Below are 21730 nucleotides of genomic sequence, written 5' to 3'. Positions count from 1 at the left end.
GTGGATATTTTAAAAACCGCAAGGGCATGTACTTTTAAATATTTAGCAGTGTTAATTATATCTACAAAGCATACCGTTGCTGAAGCTTTGCTGGCATCAGCCAATAGGATAAAAATATACAATTTTTTATTTATTGTACATCCACAATATGCCAAAAGGACCCTAAAGAAGATTCTTGGCTGACACAAATCCCTGTAGCTACACTGGCATTACTGTACGAACTGACAGGATTTAGCCTGTCTTTTCTACCAGCTGGAATCTATTAAACTAGCCAAAATGCTAGAGACACTGTGTGAAAAACACCAAGAGGAGAGCAGAGACCAGGATAAGTCGCTAGAGAAGTTGAATAAAGAAGAATAAACATAAATTCAGTGGTGAATCTATTTTAAATTATTTTTAGAGGAAAATAAGTATTAAGATTTTTTTTTAAGTGGGTAGAGATGAACAGAAAAGGATATTGGTATTGAACAAATTGTGCATCTGACCAAAACACAGGCAGGCACAGTCTGCCCAAGAATCAGTCAGAAAACACAGGAGGGTTTTGCTGTTGAAATATCCAACTAATATGGAAAAAGAAAAAAAAAAGTTAGCTTAGTTAGTTTAGGGTATTTTTTTTAATATGTAATGAAATAGGCCTGCTGTGCTTCATCCGAAGGAAGATCAGACACTCGAAATATCTGCATTCTGAAAGGCTGCCAAGGTGACTCACTCCCAATTCTGCGGCACTCTGTGTCCTGTGACATAACGTGCTTTTCTGTGCAATGGCTGCAGGAGAAATTCTGGAGCCCACAGACATTCCCAATGACCCGCTGTCCTTGTTAGATATCAGAGTGCCGCCGCAAATGAGACAGTCCTAAAAAATGCAGCGAGGGCTTTGCCAGCCGCCCGCTGCCAGCTGTGGTGACAGTGGGTCAAGAGTGGGTCTGAAAGTAGTGATTCATTTTACACACATTGGGTAGTATCTTATAGCAGTGACTGGAAATTCCTACTGACCGAGGTTGAATTCAAGTAAATGACTTCGGAGCATTTTCAAAAGTCCCTTTAATACCACTATGTTTGGGAAGATGAGAGGAGGCAGGTTTCTTGGGAAGTGACATATTAGTCTGATAACAGACTAACACATTAGACTGATAATATTAGCCAAGGAGAGAGAGTTTTTGATTCATGGATTTGTCACAGTTGGTTTCAAATAGTATGTTCTTTTTTTTTTTGACTGAGTGCCTCCTTTCCTCAGATACAGAGGGACGCTAACAAAAGACAAAATGTAGGTTAGGTAAAGGAATTTTGCCACATTTTCCCAGCTGTGGGCAGGAATTCTCATAAATTGACAGCTGCAGGAGGCAGTTAATCCAAAGACTTTGTCTGTCCAAATCACTTATGGACATGGTTGCAACATATATTTGAGGTTTTCTCTTGCTTCTCAATGAGGGTAATGGCAGGAGGGCAGCTAACTCCTCACAGAGTGAACATACATCTTAGCACGAAGTGGATGGGAAGCTGGCTGCAGAGAACACTCACCCCTTGTTGGCTTTCACACTGACCTTGTCTGGTAGCTTATTTTGCCAGATTTTGATGAATTACTCAAGCAACTGCATGGGTCCTATGCAAACCTGTTACGCTAAACCTCCAAACCAAGCTGACTGTGCATTTTCCCACTCAGAAGACTACAAAAACTACTTGTCAAATTTACTTGAGCGAATGTTCAGTTCCAGCCCCAATTTCCAGGCTTTACATTGACCTTTCATTGTCCTTCTCTCCTGCATCTCCGCCTCCCTTCACATCCTCTCTGCAGCTGTTGTCCCAGATCTCAGTCATTCCCTCTTTCTGAGCTCTGGTTCTCCCTGGCCTCATGCATGGACAGACCCACTAGCTTCTGTCCCACTGAACAGGTAGCCAAGTAAGACCATCTCACTTCTATAGCAAATCCTGGACTTATGTGAGGACAGCAGTCAACAGCTTCAACCCATTCCAAACAGTGAGGGGTGGCAGTAAGTTTTAGTTAAAGACAGCAAGAAAATCTCCCTCCTCCGGTATTTTATTTTCTGATATAACCAGGAGTTTAAAGAAGCATGCAAGCAAGCAAACATGCAAACCTCCTAAGAGAACCAGAATACTTGTTGAAGAGAAGGAGAGGAGCTACCATACAAATAAATTTTCCCTGGGACAATCAGCATTCATGGGTATGAATGCTGAACTTTTTGCAATTCTGTCCCTTGCACAGTGCCAGGGTCTCTGCTTGAACTCATGTACATGTGCACAGGCAACAGAAAGGAAATCACTCCAAGCAGGTCAACGATACAATGGATTTAGTGAGTTTGTTCTCACTGAATGAGCTCGGCCTCTTCCTATAGTGCCTGCCTGCCCACAGCATAAAGTTAGCATTGTAGTCAGGGGATTTTACCGTTCACTCTGTCAGGCGTGATGTGGGTATTTGATGTGGAAAGTATTGGCACTTATCAAAGACATAGAAATCCATCAGGTCTGAAGCTGTGAAGAGATGGGATCCCTGTGGTTTCACTGAATGGACAAAATGCATGCTGAAGAGGCTATATACACCAAAGAACAAATGCGAATGTGCAGAAGGTGACAGACTATCCAGACATTAAATCATTTTTTGTCTGAGTTCCCTCACACACTGAATAGGGGATAAGTAGACTGAACTTGCAATGATACCAAAAAAGCAACTCTTAGAGGTAGTTTTCAAAAAGCATTAGACAAACTTTCTAAGGAAGGAAAAACATGTACCAAGATTTCTCAGAGGCAACAATTACCATGGTGCACTGCTGAAGAGCCTTGGGGAATTTGTGACTAGAAAACCAAATGCTCAGCAGTTCTGCTGGACATGTTACGAAATTCTCAAAATCAATAGGCAGTTTCTGCATTCCTCTCCGAAACCCTTTAAGTCTCAAGTAATTCCCATGTTACACAGGAGTTTGTAAGGATGACAGGGTCTATTTTCATATTCTTAACTGGGAATAAGTCAGTACAAGAAATAAAGAAAAGCTATTGTTTTCATTTTTTCCCTAGCAAGATGTTCCACTGAGTTCTTGCGTGCATACACAAACAAGCCAGTGTAATGAAAAAACACCATCTTTTCACCCACTAATTTAACTTGTTCACACATAAAGTTTTAAATACTGCATGTGCCCTTCTAACACACGTAGCATTTTTTGTACTTGCTATAATAGTCTTTTTTTTTCTTTTTTAAAATATTTTCAAGATTCTGCATATTTTTGCCCTTCCAAAAAATGCTGACACACATGCTCAAAGTCAAATATGCTTAATTTACTTTTAGGAGCATTACTGACTTACAGCCTAATTTGGGGCACTCTTGTAGAAAAGCTCTGAACAAAGCCAGCATATTTCATGATGTTTTCTTACCTTTTTCCTTTGTAAGTTCACATCGAGTTTCATTGAGGCGCACTTGTTCAGTGTGTTCAGTCGTCTACAGGGTAAAGCAAATTCAAAAGATTAGCAGTCGCTGATTAAAGGGCAAAACTTTTCATAATTTCAAAAGCTTTTCTCTTATCTGCCTGTAGGGTGCTAGCTCCGCGCTACAAGCTTTAGAAAACGATATTGTTCATTTTATTTCATGCTTTAAGGCCACTGCTTTAAAACGGCATCTTACCTTCACATTGTTTGATAGCCAGCTTTTACATAGTGCTTTTTAATTTGCAGTACTTTAAGTACTTAACAAAGGAAACAGATATGAAAAAATGTTTTTTTTTATGGATGGGGAAATGACCAGAGCGAGGAGATAAGTTGCCTTCTGCAGGAATGCAACATAATTAGTATAAAATGATTTAATGTAAATGCTCGGCATTTCAAAGCACCACGTAAATGCTAATTTCAAAGCACTTGGCAGAGATAAAAGAAAAAGAAAAGGTACTCACTTTAGACAGTTAGTACCTCCTTTAAAGAGTCAACATAAAGGAGAAATTGTAGTAACTATTTATTCATGGTCAATAGTTCCTCCCCTAAACCTATAGATCACACACCCAATGTGCAACGAATTTAACACGTTCTTTAACTAAACACTGTTTAGTTATTTTAGACTACGCTCTGCGTGTTAGGATTTCTGTTCGGCTTCTGCTCATTAAATCCAGGGCTACCCCACGATGATACTGGGTTGAAATGACAATCATCTGGTAAGCACGGAAAGTGAACACTGCATGTGTGTGTGCAACCATGTGCAGAGGGAGTCAGAGCACTGCAAAACGTGCCCTTTCAGTAATGAGAGTACTATGCTAATCATAACCACTTCATTTTTACTTCTACTTTAAGGTCCTGATACATGAAACTATCCATCTTCCAGAAACAACAAAGTCTCAGTGTTAAATATGTTCAACTTTAAAGATTTTCCCATTTTAGAGCTGAATTTCAGAAAGAGGAAGGGAAGAGTTACAGAGACATGCATCCACACTGCTCTATGTATTAGATGTATCTTTGCAGCACGATTTCTATTTTGCCTTTGGGTACCAGGAGGGAGCCTGAAAATCTACAGAACGGGCAGAGTTGGAAATGTATGTGAAAAATTATGAGGGCATGTGAAAAAATATCATGTCAGTACTAAAATCTGTCATACAGAGATCTTATTAGTATACGCTTCCCTGGGACACGTTAAAATGTTAGAAATCTTCTCTAACTGCCACCACTTAAAAAGAACCAGCCTACCAAATGAGGATCTTCTTTATAGAATTTCTCTCACAAAATAACACCTCCTCATTTGTAGATAAAATACTCTTCCCTAACTTGAGCTGACAAAACCTTTATACAGTATCAGAAAGCCCTGCACTCATATTAATGTGCGTGTGATGTATGCATAAGCATATCCCACGTGCATGGTAGTAATGTCCTTGCAATAAATTGCAGGCTTTGTGGTTCTGTAACTGTATCTTCAGCCTTCTGCCCACAAATCCTCCTCCTCGGGGATTACATCTATCATTGCGGAACTCATCTTTTGCCCAAACATGGAATTTCTCAACCCAAAGTTTCATTTTGTTGGGGCCCTGGCTGAATAACATTCAATGCTTCTTCTGAGTACAAAATGTTTAAATTTGGATATCTACGCTGATTCCAAATATACTGAGGCAAAGACGTATTTTCTATTTCTTAGCTTTATTTGTGGAAACAGTTTCCTTCAAGAGGTGAACTGAAGGCTTAGATGTGAGTTCCTCCTATTAGTACGGCTTGTGTTAGTGAGACCAGTTTGTAGAAGCATTTCTACATGTCCGTGCTGTTGTCTGCATCACAGCTGAGCTCATCAGCTGTCAGGGCACTCACACCTGCACATCTAAATCAAGCCACTAACACTAGCCTTTAAATTGGATAAACCAAGCTATTCTGCAGAATGATCCATTAAAAACATATCTGAATGTCTCTACAGTGGCACTTAGTTTTACCTGGACGCTGTTGAGTCCCCTTGGTTTGTCCCCTTATTTTTGTGTTCCCATCTGAGCCTCAGGGCTGGATTTCCTTTCTCTTTCAGAGAGGGTGGGAGGGAAAGGCTGTGTCTGTTGGATGTTGTCCAGCTGTTGTTGTCACAACATGGCTGGGGTGCTTGGCCAGAGCAGGAATGGGGAAGCGCTTCCCAGAGAAAGGAGACAACTAAATTAATGATGAGACACTCAGAAATTCTGAGAAACCATTACCTCCTTTGAAGTTGCACATCAAATCTGAAAATGAAGCCTCTAATTTCTAACTCCCCCATCTCTGTGAGAATGAGCACTGAAGAAACAACGCCTGAAAACCAGAGCTGCAATATGGGTCTTGTGTCGTGGGTCTGTGGTTTAGAAAATAGCCCTGTGCTTATTGCTCTTTTTTTTTTTGCAGTTGCTCTTGAGGAGAAGATAGAGAACAAAACATTTGAAATACAGGGGCCTGTGAACCTTCTTTTACTCAGTATAATCTTGCATGTCTTCTAAAAGCAAAGGAAGAAACAATGCACTTCAGGAACACAAAGTAGAGAAAGTAGCAGCCAGTGACTTATACTTTGCCCTGCTTGCAGCTGGGTAACTCTGGAAGTGCGGCCAAAGCAGAATGTGTCATGGAACGTGTCAGGGCATTTCTAAAAATCTTCCACTTGGGAAACTGCAGAAGTCACAGGGTCAAACAAATAAAACAATTTGAAACGATCACTAACCATATTAGAGAGCAAGATCAGTTCAGTAGAGAACTGACATGTCAGTTCTCTAAAAGTGAATGTCATTACTTAGACTGGAGCGTTAGAAAACTAAACCATTATCCCAACTGCTTTCTAATCTGCTTTTTCTATGAAGAACCCACTCCAACAGAAACAGAACTACTGTTTAATGGGAGCCAGGGGCTTAACCTCAGCTCGTAAATGTATCCATCTACAAAATAAGGGCATGCTTTCTGAGGCTTTTTCAATGTGAAAAGATTTGCCAGTAAATTAGAGAACTAATGATGAGATTTGTTAACTTGTCTGGTACTAACAACTCCAAAGCCAGTCTGTTTCAACTTTCCATATCCTGGTGACGTGCCAGTGGTGGCAGAGAGCTTTTCTTGTCAGCATATAGCTGCTAGATGACTGACAGCCAAGTTCTCAACAAATCTCTCAAAAAAACAAAAGCCTTTGGCTACAAACGGCTGCACTGATGTCCCAGACAAGTGAGAGAAGCCTTGGACACGCTACTTATACTGTTATGTCACTAAGAAACATGGGAAAAAAACCTTGCCTGCGGCTAACCAAACCTAAACTTTAAGGAGAACACCACCACCACCACCAACAAAGTAAAATAAACCATGTCTGTATATAACACAGGAGAGGTGCGGTATTTAAGAAAAAAAAAAATCATATCTGGATGCTTTTGAATGCTGTCTGGGAAACCGTGCAATGTTTAGGGGAAGCCTGCAAAATATTTACTACAGCAAGCGCTTTGCTGATGTTAACCTTATTTCTTCTCTAGGCCATAAACACGAAAGATATCCACTGATAAATACTTAAACATCAGAGGGGCAATTCAGGTGCCCAGGTGGAAGCGTCTTAGTGCTATTTCAGACCCCTTTAGAACCAATCTTGCCTTCAGCTGCTGCTGCTCCTGTGTCAGCCAGCCCATGGGGAAGTCTCAGATAGCCCTGGAGATTTAGAGTGGCATTAGATGGCATTGGGGTACTGAACCCTACTCACGGTGATGTATGACTATCTCTCATGATGGAAGTGCTTCAGGAGCAGGAAGTCTTTCCCTTTTACTACCTTTGCAGCACCAAGCAGTGTTTGCAAATAAACACAAACTTGTTGCGAAACAGAACTGTGAAACCATGTGTCTGGCCTATTGCTCTGCTTAAAGAGCCATCGAGCTACTCCGAGGACAACCTTAGAGTGACTTGGAACTCCAAGAATTTTCCTGAACCTGTCTGCAGCTGCTGCCAAGCTGCTGGTGGGAATACAGCCAGTGGCACCAGAAGGCCATGCAGAGGCCATGCAGAGGCTTTTCTGGCAGGAGGCAGTAGGATGGGGTGGCATGGCTGCCTCTGGAGACTGGGACATGTCCTCTGTTACATATCAGGAGAACAGATTACATGGTTGTCTAAACTCTTCCTTGAGGGAAATACTACGCTATTTCTTTGTTTTATCATTATTCCTAGCCAAACTTAGGTGCAAAATGAGGACGCATGTCGCTGGAGGGCTGCTTTTGGTGCTGTATAATGTGTGAAGAGGGTATCTGAGCCCCCTGTGCTGGGTTCTGCTGAAGACTCAACACTGAATAAGGATCCTCGTGGTATGGGGGAGCTGGAATGAGAAGCTCACATGGCTACACGCCTGCTCCACCAGTTTTGTGGATAGAGACTACACTATTTTCCAGTCCTGCCACTTATTATCATTGCTGCAATGGGCTGAGCTACTTCACAGGAAACGTTCACCCGAGGAGACCCCTTGACATCAACGGGAGCCTTTCTACTGACTTCAAAGCTGGGCTTTCCATAGTGCGAGTGGAGATCTAGGCTTATCTCTTAACAGCACCTAGAGCAATATAACCCAACAGATTGCACTGACTACGCAAAAACTGTTGCAAAACACTAAAGCGACCTTTGGATTATTTACAAGGCATTGAAGAGGCTCCAGAAAGAGCCTGCTGGCTGCTTCCTCACTACAATTTTTAAGAGCTTGGTTTAGGGGCTTGAGTAGGGTCTTAGCAGACTAGTATTACATATTTCTCCTTTACATTCTTTGTTGCTGTATTTACATTAATACAAAAGTACAACATGGCTTGATTTTTCCTTCTCACCCTCTTATCACAGCAGCCACAAAAGTTCCCAAAGCAGAATCCGTTGACTGCTATTTTGGAAATGACATAGAAACTCAGCTATAAAATTTTCATGCCCAGTTATTGTTTTGGCAGGCTGACAACATTTGCCTGCAGAATGCATGGCAATTTTCTATTGTTCGTTAAAATGTGAATGGAATCTCATGATAGGGAAGAAGATAGGCCTCTAACCCAAAGGCCCCAGATTCGGCCTCCACTCTGCCAAATTTTAAAATGATCTTGTAAACAGGAGCATTAGACTGTCTCAGAAAGGTCACTGAAATCTTTTACTGCAGGGAGTTTCAGGCATTCTGCATAGAATACTACCAGCTGCCTCAAAAAAGAAGAGGTTTCTCTGCATTTGTGCCTCATACTGTCTCATATACTACAGTGTTATAAGAAAGGCAATTATAAAGAGTCTGATTTTGCTCCATAACTGCAGAGAAATTCAGTGCTTATTCCAGAGCAGTTACGATTCAGAGTGAAAGCTCTCTTCAAACTGATTATTTATCCCATCATTCCATCCTTCAAACAAAAAAGAGGGCCCCATTTTGCCCTACATTATGGGCTGAATGCCCTATTAATCAGTGTGAAGGCTGGATGTTTGAAGAATCGAAGTTTGGGGCCCGGCACAGTAACCAGTACATACAGAAATCATAATCTTTTTGGCTATTTCATGAAAGTGTGTCCTAGCCTTGGTCTCTTGTGTGATATCCTGGCAAGCACCTTGTAGTGAGGCCACTGCTGAGCAAAGCAAAAGCAGAAAACGGGCCACGGCGGCCAGCCAAGCTGTGAGGATTTACAGTTCACTGGCAAATGAGGAAAATGCTGGTTTGAGAGCTAACACAGCAATGCTGTTTGTAGTGGAGGTGCGGCTGACACTGCTTCTGTTCCACATGAACCAGAACCTTGACATTTGGCACAGTCGCTTTTATGGTTTGCTCTCAGTTAAAGATTTGGAGCTGCTGAATTGTAACAAATGAAAACATCACTCTTCCATCTATTTAACCTCTACGTAATACTTCTTCTTCTACCTGACTAATACATGAGGTCTTTTCTCTCTTTAGATCTACCTAAAAACTCCCAACAAAAATTAGCTGTGAGAGTCCGCAGCAGCAACAGGTGAACTGATGTCATGTAGCTGTGTAGGTGCTGAATGCTAATTTAAGTACCTAATTTAAGTATTACTGCTGCTAATTACTTCAGAGAAGAAAGACTGGGCAAAGTCACAGAGCTGTATGATGTGCCACATGCAGCTCACCGTCTGCTCTCGCAGGAAGGAGATGGAGAGAGAGACCAGGCTTTTTTCCCTCAGTCTAGAAAGTGGTCACATAAGTGAACGGGGTCCGAGGACATATTTAAGTGTACTCAGGCCTGAAAAGGCCTGCTCAGGGCAGTTCAGGGAGCAGAACAAGCAGGGTTGGAACTCGTCACATTTAGATGCTGCTTAAACTTTGTGAGGAAAGGGAGGAAAAGAATATTTCACCCTCCCACCCCCAGTCCAGAGCAGAGCACGTCTCTTGCCATGCTAACCCGAAGCAGTGGGATGGATGTATTTGTGGGAGGAAGCTTTATTAGACACTGGTGTAGAAATCCCTTCCACAAGGCTACTGTATAGAAGAGCAGTAGGTTGTGTCTACAGTTACTCTGCCCTCTGGCATCCTTGAGAGCAGTCACTGAAGGATCCGGGTCTTTCCTACCAATTTCTCATCAGACACAGAGAATACCCTGTTTTCCATATCCGTAACTGACAAAACGGGAAGCCATACATATAAACAGCTGCAAGGGAGTTTTGGAGAAATCAAATGGCAATGGTAATCCCAGTAATCCCTTGGGAAGGCTGTGACTCCTCAATGACAGAAGACATCTTCTGGAGCGCAGAGATGGCTGAAATAAACTCTCTTCCAGCCTTGTTTTCTGCAATTAGGAAATGCTCTCTGCAGTCTTCTGTCTTGGACTCATTAATCCCATTAATGCACACTGCAATGGAAGAGCATGTACCCTCTCATGTCCTCAGCTACAGTCACAGAAGAGGAAATAGATTTTGGTCTAATTATCCTGATGTTAGTATTGTGAAAATTTCCATAACATGTAACAAAGTCTGTTTTTTTTCCTGGGCGTCACTTTACTGAAGTGGAGTAGAACCCAGCCTGAGCTGAGCACAGGAGTAAAAAGAGGGAAACATTGTCTCTGCAATGTGATTTTGCAAAACTACCATGGAATAGCTGCTTCTTAACTCTTGGAGGGCAGTTCTGGAGCAATGCAATATAGTCTATTCATCACAGGCAGAGCATAAGAGGCTAGACAAACAGCAAAGGGAATGCCTTTAGGAGGGACAGACCAAGGGCCGTTGGTGGTAACTGCAGTGCGGTAACGAAACGGTTCTGGTCCCACAGTTATTGTTACTGGTGTCAACAGAAGAGCACCAAGGGAAGCAGAGCAGCATGAAAGACGGGTTTCCTGACAGAGAAAGTACCTGCTGAATTCTCAATGCATCTTCTTGATGCACCATGAGGTTTCATCTTTTTTGCTGTGTTTGGACATAGGGTCATTCATGCAACACATACGTTCCTTAATTCTTTTCTGTTTTCTCATATCTGGAAGGTATATTTGTATTCTCATATTCATTGGTTTCAAATCCAATGGATTTTTAAAATTTTGTGATGTTTTCTATGAGTGGGCCCTACTCTAGGATTTTCCACAAGACAAATGAATCCAGAATGTTATCATTTATTTTAAAAAAAATGAACAGTATCGTTACTTAATTAATACGGACAAGCAAACACCTCTTCTGCTGGGCTGCTTTACTATGAATAACACATCAGCCAATGTTTTTAAAGCATGAGAAGAGAAATGTCAGGTGTTATTTACCTGCAAAGAGGTTCTACAAGGTCCTTGTCAAGAAAATCATGATCTTTCTTTACTGCAGCAATGTCGATGGGAAACTGGGAATCTATAAAAGGAGACACAATATTAAGACAACTGCTTGCTATTCAAATGAAAACACACTGTCCTGTCCTAAAATGCTTGGCAAGTGATTACTCACTGAAATGCAGTATAAGCCCTTTAACACAGGCCTGGTTCCTTTTCATGTCTGTGACCCTTTCACTTACTGCAGATTTTTTTTTTCTCTATTGAAGTTGTACATCTTGTGCACCAGACAGAGTGCAACATTGTGCCTCTTTTGCTTTAATAAGATATACATTATTAGCTGTACTTTCTACTGCCTGGAACCAGGCAGGGCTGTGCATGGGCTAATAAGCCCTAGCGGGCCTGGGCTGGCTGAGTTTCTCTGGCAGAGACAGATAATCTGCAGCGTGAAAAAATGAGGATGAGCCCCAGTTTTCCTCTCAGCTCTGTGCTGAGGGCAGCAGAAAAACACAGACCCGGCGCCCAAGCTGCTCCTGACCGCAGCAGCAGCGCAAACCCCCGCCGCTTACCCGAGCAGGGCTGCTCAACCGCTCGCTCCAGCAACAGCAAAGCAGGGGAAGAGGCTGCAGGGAGGAAGCCACAGTCGTTCCCAGAGCTGAAAACTTTGGGACAGTGATTTGACACCCACATGCTTTGAGCTAACACCAGAAGCTTTTCTTGCTTTGCAGTGAGGGGAGAACAAATGAAAGCACAGCTCAAACAATTCACTTCTAATATCTTCATACTTTTAGTATTTTCAATCAATCAGTATTTTCAATTTCAGACACAATTCAGGAGATTTTTAAAAATGAGACCTATGTCTTCGGATTTTTTTTGTATTTGCTTTTGCTAATTATTACACAAGGTCCCCCTGTTTTCTTCCACAGCTATGAAAGCTAGAGTCTTACTTTTCTTTATGCATTTGTATGACTCCCGCAGCTAAGGCTTTGTGAGCGCAGCCTCCCACTGCAAACTCTCACTCCTATGTAGTGCTGCCAGACTGTAAGCTCTCCTGGCAAGGACCCAATGCACTTTCAGTCCTTCACAAATTGGAGAAAAACCTCCTTACCTTCATAGAACTGAGCATATTGGGGAAATCCAGCTGCACGTAACCAGTCACACGCTTCCTTTGCTTCGATTTCTGAGGAGCAAGAGAAGAGCAAATAGTTCACATTTGGTCATTTTGCATTAGAATTTCTTTTAATGGCAATTGGTAAAGCTGGGTAAAGCTGTTAGCTCCTTAAAAACACCGCAATCATTCAGCAGTAATTGTTGATAGCATCAGGAAACAAAATAATACATCTCTCAAAGAAATCTACCTCCCTCCAGAGGATGCCGGGTTGTCCAGCTGTTTGGTGCCTGGGACAAAACCACAACCACCTCCCCATGCAGGGAGAGTTGCTCAGCTAGGGTGAGTCTCCATTTCCTATCCTTCCTCCCTAGCACTTCACTGAAGGGACTTTGTACAGCGGAAACTCTGAAGAAAGCAAGTCAAGAAGTGGCAGGGTGGAAGTGGAAAGACAGAGGACGTGCCTCTGCTCCAACATTTCTTGGACAGAATAATCAGTGCAGACATAGAAGGATATCATCTTTACACTGTCCCCATGCTGCCCTCTGTGTAGGTGTAATAATCCTGAAGGGAGAACTGAGAAGGTAGGATGCCCTTCCCTCCCTTTAGCTGATCAGGGCAGCTCTCTGGACTCCCTCTGCAGCCAAAGGAGAGCTAGATACCTCCACAGAGCGATTCATTTCATCTCAAAGAGTTTTGCATAGGACAAGCAGATCTAGCCTGTGCAAATACTAATCAGCAGTAAACAAAAGGCAACTATATAAAAGCAGAGGATACGTTTTCAGGTCTCTCCAGTGAAACAGACTTTGTGTATATTTGCAGTCACACTCATGGTTATTCCCCTGAATGCTGAGATGACCCATATGTGTTGACATTTGGGTCACTTAATTTTTAGCAAGCTCCATGAGCTGATTCTACAGAGATTTGAAAGCAGTGCAGCTCTGCCTGCACCCATACTGCCTTCATGAGGGGCACTTGTAGGTTGAAGCTGCTTCCAGGGTGTCTGGAAGGAAAATGAAAAAAAAAAAGAAAAGGCATCCTCCCCGAAACATGGATTGTTGGTGAAATCTGGACATTACAACATTTCCATGTGCCTTTTGAAGAGACTTGATTTACATGATTAAAACTAAAACATGCATGTGCACATTTCTTGTATTTGCAAAATCTGCACGCATGCCAGCTAAGGAATAGAGTCTGTAGGCTGAAGAAAACAGACATTTATGTTCTTTATTATCCAACCTGAAAGAACCAATGAAAAGTTTTGGCACATTTGTTGTAAAATCCAGGCAGCCATAATACAAAGCCCTAAACACAGGACAAGCAATGGAACTAGAAAAACAGTCTCGTTTGCTCTTCTGCCCTGTATGCAAAAATCCCAGCTGTAAATCTGCTACGTGCTAAAATGCATTTTTAGAGATAGGAGGTACAGGCATGAATTCCTCCCCATGCAATTCCATTCAGATCACTCATTATATCCCTAATGACTTCACCCACTGAAACTCACTATAAAACCTGCCTTGAATATATTTTGCAGTATGTGACCCACACACCTTTTGAATACTGAATCACACCAGCAAATTTTGTTACAGAGATAAAAATTCTGAATATACGTCTACTTATCAAAAGCACAATTTCCCAAAGACTATTACACAGCCTGCAACAGCTCAGCAACGGCCACAATCATTAGCAGGGCTGAAAAGGATTTACCACCAGGTCTTCATTTGCTCTGACATTACTTCTTGTCAAGGCCAAAAAGGGAGTATGAAAGTACATTCAGTTCTTAACACCACACAAAAGAATGAGCAGCTTATACAAAACGTGGCTCTCACTACTGCACATCTGTGTGCTGAAAGCACATCTCTATTATGTTCCAGCGAGACTGAATATTTTTATTAAATGCTTGGAAAAAAGACAAGTCTTTATACTTTCGCTTCAGCTTAATTCAATCTCATGAAACACAGATGAATCAATCCTGTTTCAAAATGTATTTTACAACTCATAACAGCTGTACATTCTAGCTTCATCTGTCCTGAAAGCACAACTAACAGAGGCAGTGGGTGATGGTGAATGCTACTACTTAATGCTCTTATATGCTTATCATATTTCAATGTGTTTTTCAGTTGGCTGCTCAAATCAGGGATTGATAAGAAATCATCCTGAAGCCCAAGTGAGACCTAAAAATCTCAGGTTGCAATGGGTGAATAATTGCAAAGAATAACCGAGGAAGTAAATCTCACCCTTTTTTTGCTGATGTTGTTCAAAGGCTGTTCATAGCAGGCTACAACTCTCTTAAACTCCTCCATTACTCAAAATGATTGTCAGATTAACTCCGGCTTCAAATCTTCAGCTCTAGCTAATATATGAAGGCATCTATTGTGAGTATTTTCATTTTCTGAACTATCACATAAAACAAATAGATACAGCCTCAAACAAGATTTTCTAAATCAGCCTCTGAGCCACTGGGTCACAGACATGTATCAGTGGGACTGTATTTTCTTTTAGGTCTTTTTAAGAGGACAGCAGAAGGATAGAGATGCAATGTACTATTGGCTCAGAACCAAATATGATTCTGCTCATAGCAGCCTGTTTCTACTGGTTGAAGGCATCTCCTCTGGTTCTTCTGGGCAGAACCGAGTACTCACTCCTCAGCAGAGATGGAAGGTCATTTCTACTATCTCACTTAGAGCATGTAAGCCAAGTTACAGTTCAAAACGCAATACATTTTTTTTTCATTACCGGATATTTCAGTGCTTAAAATATGATTTTAGATGCTTAATTTAACATTCACCTTTAGTATATATACTGTAGTGTATATATACACTGTATATAACACAGGTGCAAGAACCAGCCTGCAGCAGCTGCACTATCATCATGAAGTGAGCAGGCAGGCTACCAGGGAAAACCAAAGCTAGGGAAAAAAAAAAAAAAAAAAAAAAAAGTGGAACAAATCTCTGAGACTGCAAGAATAATAAAACTCACAGCCCATGCATGAGAGTAAATCCTTCTTCTAAAAGGCATTACAGCTTAAGGAGATTTTGGATCCTTTTGAGAAGTAAATTTCTCTCAGTTTCTGAACAGGACTAGATTCTCTCCAAAGGTTTATTTCTCCCCCAAAAGACCTGCTTATGTGAGGATCCTGGACCTTTGGACACTGTAGGGATATTCCTGAAGGGAAAAAGCAGGTGAGTTAACAGGAATTGCACCCTGCAATACAGAGGTGTGCATGCTGCCTCCTTGAGACAGAAGTACTGCACAAGGCAGGCAGAGAATCCTAGGAGAACAACTGGAAGTGACCAATGGAGGAAAAATGCCCTGACACTGGGCTGGGTACTCTTTAGGCCGAGAAACCAAGAGTCCTAGGTTTCTCCTGTCCTTGAAGAACATGAAACCTGCTTGTATTTGCGGCTGGCTCCCAAGCACTGAGAAGGTCTGTGTGGGGAGGAGAAACCCTGGTGGGGCCTGACTCAAAGGCTGCTGACCCTCGTGTCCCTGACGGCAGGGTCCTGCACGGGCCCTGCTGGCCTGTCCTGCTATTTGAAAAAAAGTCATGGGCAATTTACACGGTGGCTTTCCACTTGCTCGAGCAGCAGTTACTGTTAATCATTAATTATGTAGGCTAAATAATAACTCAGTTGCAATATTGGCAAATGTCAGTGTGTTTAACAGGAGTGGAGTTCTCAGGGATTTTCTCATTTTTTAGTTGAAATAACCATGTGGCTCAACAGAGAACACTTTTTTTGCCAATCCTGTTCTCTACCAGTAACAAGTTCTTACTGAGACGTCCGTCCTCAGAAGTCCTTCAGCAACATTTGTGCCGAGACCAGGGTGCTTCATGGTTACCTGCACCCCTGTCACGTATCAGCTCTTGCCAGGGGGAATGTACAAAGCTACCCAAGCACAGATGTTTCTTTAGAGCTACGGAGATTCCTGAGGACTCGTCTCTGAGATCCCCACTTGCTTTACCAGAACTTTTCAGTGCACATATATAAGCAAGGACCTCAAACTTTGTCACCTCTTCAATCAGGCAAATCAACGGATTTCTCCTCTACATTTCTTCCATCTTTCCTCTTGTAATTGTCACTGTATATTAAATTAAATGCTCACACTGTTGCTGTAGCCCAAACTATCTATGGCACAGCAGACCTTGAAATGCAAAGTTCTGGTCCATTTTTTTATTATTTAAGGTATTCAAGTAGAATAAAATAGAGATTCACGGAGAAAACTTAAGAAAACTCTGGTCAGGGTACAGCTGGAATATGGCTTCAAGCTGGTGCTTAGCATTTAGCAGGTTTGAATTTGTCACCTCCGTGTCCAGCGAGCACTCAGCCACGCCGGGCTGCAGCGGAGGCGGCCGCTCACGGCCTCACTTTCCCATCACCTGTTTTGGTACTTGAGGAGCTGCCTCAGTGGTTCTCAGTACCAGGTGCACAAAGAAAACTAAACCCTTGGGACAGGCCTTCTGCACAGGAAAGAAGCAGCAGGACTGTCTAAGAAGTTGTTTCGGAGGGTATTATTTTGTCAAGGAAAAATCATATAAGCAAATTCATTTTCTAGCACAGGACCTTATCACTGTCCAGGAGCATCATGACAACTTGTCACTCTAAGATCTAGCTACTACTTGTTCTGTCTTTTCTGCCCTCTGTTTCCCTGATTCTCTTTTTTTCTACTCTAAGTTTTTCTTAACCTTCAGATATCCCTTTACACGATGCAATGAAAGAACAGGTGCTGTAGACCATGATAAAACACAAAACTTCTCATGTTCCTTGTGGGAAGAGTCCCATGCAGTTTAACAGATACAAGTTTCTGCAACATTTTCAGTTGCTTCATATCCACCAGAATTCTTTAAAAGGGAAAATGAATTTTATTCATAAGATTTTATTAATTTTTGTGCATGTGGTATCTCTGAAATTATTTAGGTTTTAGCATAATTTCCACAGAACTCCCTTTAAAAGAATACTTTTAGCTAAAACCCTAATGGTTTACCTTATTCCATTCTATTTTGTAAGACTTTTCCTGAATAATTCCAATAATAACACAAAGGTAACTGTGCTTTGTGCCATAAATTTTGTTTGTGCCATAAAATTTCCGTTTACAGTACAGAACTCTCGTAAATAAAATAAAACATAAGCATACAATGAATTTATATTATTTTACTACACTATGGGGTGTATTCTTCAATAAATCCAGATAATAAGGTTTTCAATGGTGGAATTTCATTGGAATTATTTTATATCATGCCATATAATTACTATTAGAGACAGGGTTATGTTTTGCAAGCAAAAAACAAATAAAGCTGTCAAAACGTTATTTTAATAGACCCTAAGCTTTTGCAGAATACTGTGGTACCAACAATAATACAATAAAATATGGACCTTTTAAACTACTGTGGCTGAAAATAATTCAAGTGACAATAGAAAAAAAAAGACCTTTTCAGGCTCAAGAGCCATTTCTTTCTATGTAGCTCTTTACACTCCATGTATAATAGTCAGCTGACATGCGTTCGCGCTCTTGACTTCTTAGAGAGGTTTTAAGTGAGAAATAAGATTATTTATGAATATGAAAAAAAATCTCATATGGTGAGAGGTGAAAAAAATTTGGACTGTTTACCTTGGAGGGCAGATGAATAAAGGTATATGATAAAAGGATGCAAAATAATGGGTAAAATAAAAATAGGAAATTGGGAACGTCTATTGTCTGTGCCTGGTGGCACAAGAACAGTGAGATTAATGAAAAAGGCAGAATGAGAAAGAAAAAAGGCACTCTGAACTGATAAAGAAAAAAATATGCTTTTTACACATTTTATAAAATTAATTGTCAAAAGACATTGGGATCAGGAGATAAGCAGGTTTAAGCCTGAGTTGGAGTTTTATCTGACTGCTCAGTGCTAACATCACCGATTTGGAAAAGGATGCAGCATTGTCCAGAGTGGGGGAACAGAAACCTGACTAATGACAGTGCCAAGAGATTTTTTTTCTGATTTAATAAATCTTTCTACAGCTTTTTGTCTCGGGCAACTCACATGTCCAGTGTTCAGGGACAATCTGGAACTATACAGAAAACTTATTTGACCCACTATGCATCCTTCCTTCCTTCCTTCCTTCCCTCCTTCCTTCCTTCCTTCCTTCCTTCCTTCCTTCCTTCCTTCCTTCCTTCCTTCCTTCCTTCCTTCCTTCCTTCCTTCCTTCCTTCCTTCCTTCCTTCCTTCCTTCCTTCCTTCCTTCCTTCCTTCCTTCCTTCCTCCCTCCCTCCCTCCCTCCCTTCCTTCCTTCCTTCCTTCCTTCCTTCCTTCCTTCCTCCCTCCCTCCCTCCCTCCCTCCCTCCCTCCCTCCCTTCCTTCCTTCCTCCCTCCCTCCCTCCCTCCCTCCCTTCCTTCCTTCCTTCCTTGCCTCCTTCCTTCCTTCCCTCCCTCCGTTCCTCCTTCCTTCCTTCCCTCCCTCCGTTCCTCCTTCCTTCCTTCCTTCCCTATTTTCTTCCTTCCTTCCCTCTTTCCTTCCCTCCCTCCCTCCCTTCCTCCTTCCTTCCCTCCCTCCTTCCCTCCCTCCTTCTCTCCCTCCTTCCTTCCTTCCTTCCTTCCTTCCTTCCTTCCTTCCTTCCTTCCTTCCTTCCTTCCTTCCTTCCTTCCTTCCTTCCTTCCTTCCTTCCTTCCTTCCTTCCTTCCTTCCTTCCTTCCTTCCTTCCTTCCTTCCCTCCCTCCCTCTGTTCCTCCTCCCTCCCTTCCTCCCTTCCTTCTTTTCTGAACAGTAAGCTGGGACACTTCTGCTCATCAGCCTTCTATCTGGAGCTCAGCTACATCTCCCAAGATGCAAGACGTGTTCTTCTGGCGAGCAGTTAGGAACTTTACTCCCCTTTGGGTGAAGGAATCATGCTCAATACCTTTCCTAAATTAACGGGATACTGGCAGAATTGCTAGGCCTGAGATTTACGGCAGGTTCACCAGGATGGAAATTCTAGGGACCTGGAAATACTGTGCCCATATTACCTTCTCTTACATCTGGCTTCTGTCAGCACAAGGAACCACAGCACAGTGGTTTCACTCATGCTAACATGAAGGAAGGCAACAAATAGGACAACAGGAAAAACAGTGACAGCTTGCAGTGTAGGAGAGACACTTGTATAATGAGCTATACCACTCTTTAAGCTAAGAGGTGACTTGCAGGAGCTATTAAAGCAGGAAGAGGAACAAAGCAGCAGGGACACAGGCCTCAGGAACGAGGAATAACCTGAGGGAGTCCCAATTTGGTGTAATTACCCTCCCTTCCAGGAAGAAAGACATCAGTGCCTTTAAGACTCTTTTGCCTTAAATCAGTTCCCCAGGGAGTTCTCCTTAAGGTGGATTTCTAAGCAAACTTGCCATGCTGAGATGCTCAGCACAAGGTACCTAAGCACCGTGGGAATGTAATGAGACTTGCACAGTAAGTTCTCACAATATTTGAAAGTCTTAAGACATAAACACACAACATTAATAATGCAGCAAACATTTATAATAGAGAAAATAGACAGTGAAAAGCCAGATTCCCTTTATGCGGTTCAGCTACATGATGTAAACAAGAGATTCGGGTCTTCCTTTTAAATTTTTCCCCATGTCTCCAATAGCTGGTTATCATCATGATGGTCTGTATTACTAATGATTTCACATTCTCCTTATCTTTCTCTATCTTCCACCCTGAAGTCACTTCAAACTAACTCTATGTCCTTCGTTTCTCTAACATTTTTGTGACCCATTCTCCCACAGGTCCACTCCTTTTTTCTTTTTTCTTTCTTTTCATCTTCCTTTTACATTCCTAAACCAGGACTTAAAATCCCTTCTAACCCTCCAAAATCTCGCCTATCTTCAAGCATCACTTCAAAAATGCTTTTCTTCTTAGCTCACAATTGATTTGTACAATGCAGCACTTTGTGATGACACTAATAAAACAATAGCTTGCATCCCACATCTCATCTTGAGGCACTTTAAACGGTTATAAAAACTGATGCGAAAGTTATATATAGGGATCACTTCATCCCTGGGTGAAATGCAGCTGCATTAGGATGAAATGTGGCAGCCGCATAAAAGAACGCTGCAGCAGTTTATGACGAGAAACAAGAAGAACACTTTATCCAGCTGAAACTACTACAAAGGGGATTTATGAGACAGATAAAATTCAAATAATATATATATATAGGGAGTTGACAAGGACACCAGGACCTCCTCCTTCTAGTCTACGGGAAAGTACGCTAGTATTGCTAATGGCTAGAAGTGATTAAAAGCTCAGGTCCCTGTGCCACCCTCCTAAGTAGTATTTATATTCCTTTACTTGACTTCTGACAGCATCCATGAGCATTGGTTCAGCACAGATTTAGAGACCAGAGTAACATCCACTCACTCACCAGTATTACTCTGCACATCCCATCATTTTGGCCTGCCGCTCAAAGAGCTGCCCAAAGCTGTTGACTTGAGAAATAACAGGGCACAGATATGAAATTGTGCACAAGTACTAGAAATTGTGCATGAGTGCTGTATGTCCCATGAAAAATGTGCTTGGAAAAAGGTATGGAAACTGTGAATTTTTAAAGACTCTAGCATAAATTATGTTGTGTTTTTAATGTGGGAGGAATATTATCAAGTAGATAAAGAAGGAGTAATGGTCACATCTCTTGGGAACTACTTCCAATTTCTTGTGACTCATAAAGTTACTATAAGTCAAATTTTGCAAACAGCCTCTCATTTTATGAGTTTCTGCCTTTGGCTTCCTAAGTTAAAGAGATAGAGGCTAAGCTTATAAACTTCTATGCAGAGCGGTCAGAGAGTGGCCTGAAGACCAAAACAGCTGTGGAGCTCATTTTTAAAAGGGAAATTTTAAGTTAGGTTGGTGTTTAGAACCCCTTCAAGCATATGCTCACTTGCTACCCAGATGTACTGTAAAACAATTCTAATAGCATACCAGTGATACTTCTACAACCGATAGACATTAATAATGAATCAGCAAAACATTGTGTCTATATGTGCCTATGCATATGCATGTTATGCATCTTCTATTACACCATCATTTTTGAAAAGTGAAAAAAGGAAATGAGTTGACTATATTAGGAAAAGTATAAAAACAACCTCAAGTCGACCCAACAGTGAGGAGGAAGAACTTTCCACTGGCAACCTCGTACTTTTCCTGGAGCAGAACTTCATATGAAGACTTGCTGAAAGCTCCTCTACACCCTTTTCCTTCCTGAGGAAGACTAGGACCATTGATTTTGGGAGCCGGAAAGTCGTAGCAAGGGCAAGCATAATGTCAGGGAGAAGGGTAGATAATAGGAAGCAAAAATGTTTTAATTCCAACTACATTACTTTTAGGATCTAGGCATAGCTGAACACTTTGAACTAGTAGTGTTATCATCTTTGCTGCTGGACTAGGTCTGACTCTTTGATTGAATTACTAATATTTTGGATACACTGTCATCAAATTTCTGGATTCCTGTTTCTTCAGTCCACATGAATTGTGTGTTTGCTGTG

General features: G+C 41.6%; 1 protein-coding gene across 3 annotated transcripts in view; it reads right to left on the bottom strand.

Annotated features, from left to right (window-relative positions):
- Window positions 1-21730, bottom strand: part of STARD13 (StAR related lipid transfer domain containing 13) — a 138745-nt gene that overhangs the window by 24117 nt on the left and 92898 nt on the right. For all 3 annotated transcript variants that reach the window (XM_088522218.1, XM_010220805.2, XM_010220806.2), the window contains exons 2-4: window positions 12247-12318; window positions 11139-11220; window positions 3382-3445 (exon numbers count right to left, since the gene is read on the bottom strand). In XM_088522218.1, coding sequence (XP_088378344.1) covers window positions 3382-3414 — 33 coding nt within the window. In that variant the 5' untranslated portion in view covers window positions 3415-3445; window positions 11139-11220; window positions 12247-12318. The remainder of the gene's footprint in view (window positions 1-3381; window positions 3446-11138; window positions 11221-12246; window positions 12319-21730) is intronic.

This window comes from Tinamus guttatus, unplaced genomic scaffold, assembly GCF_059628265.1.
Source record: "Tinamus guttatus ecotype Peru unplaced genomic scaffold, ASM5962826v1 Tinamus_guttatus_pri_ptg000150l, whole genome shotgun sequence".
Classification (NCBI taxonomy): Eukaryota; Metazoa; Chordata; class Aves; order Tinamiformes; family Tinamidae; genus Tinamus; species Tinamus guttatus.
The sequence above is the reverse complement of the archived record's forward strand: the minus strand, read 5'-3'. Positions and strand labels throughout refer to the sequence as shown.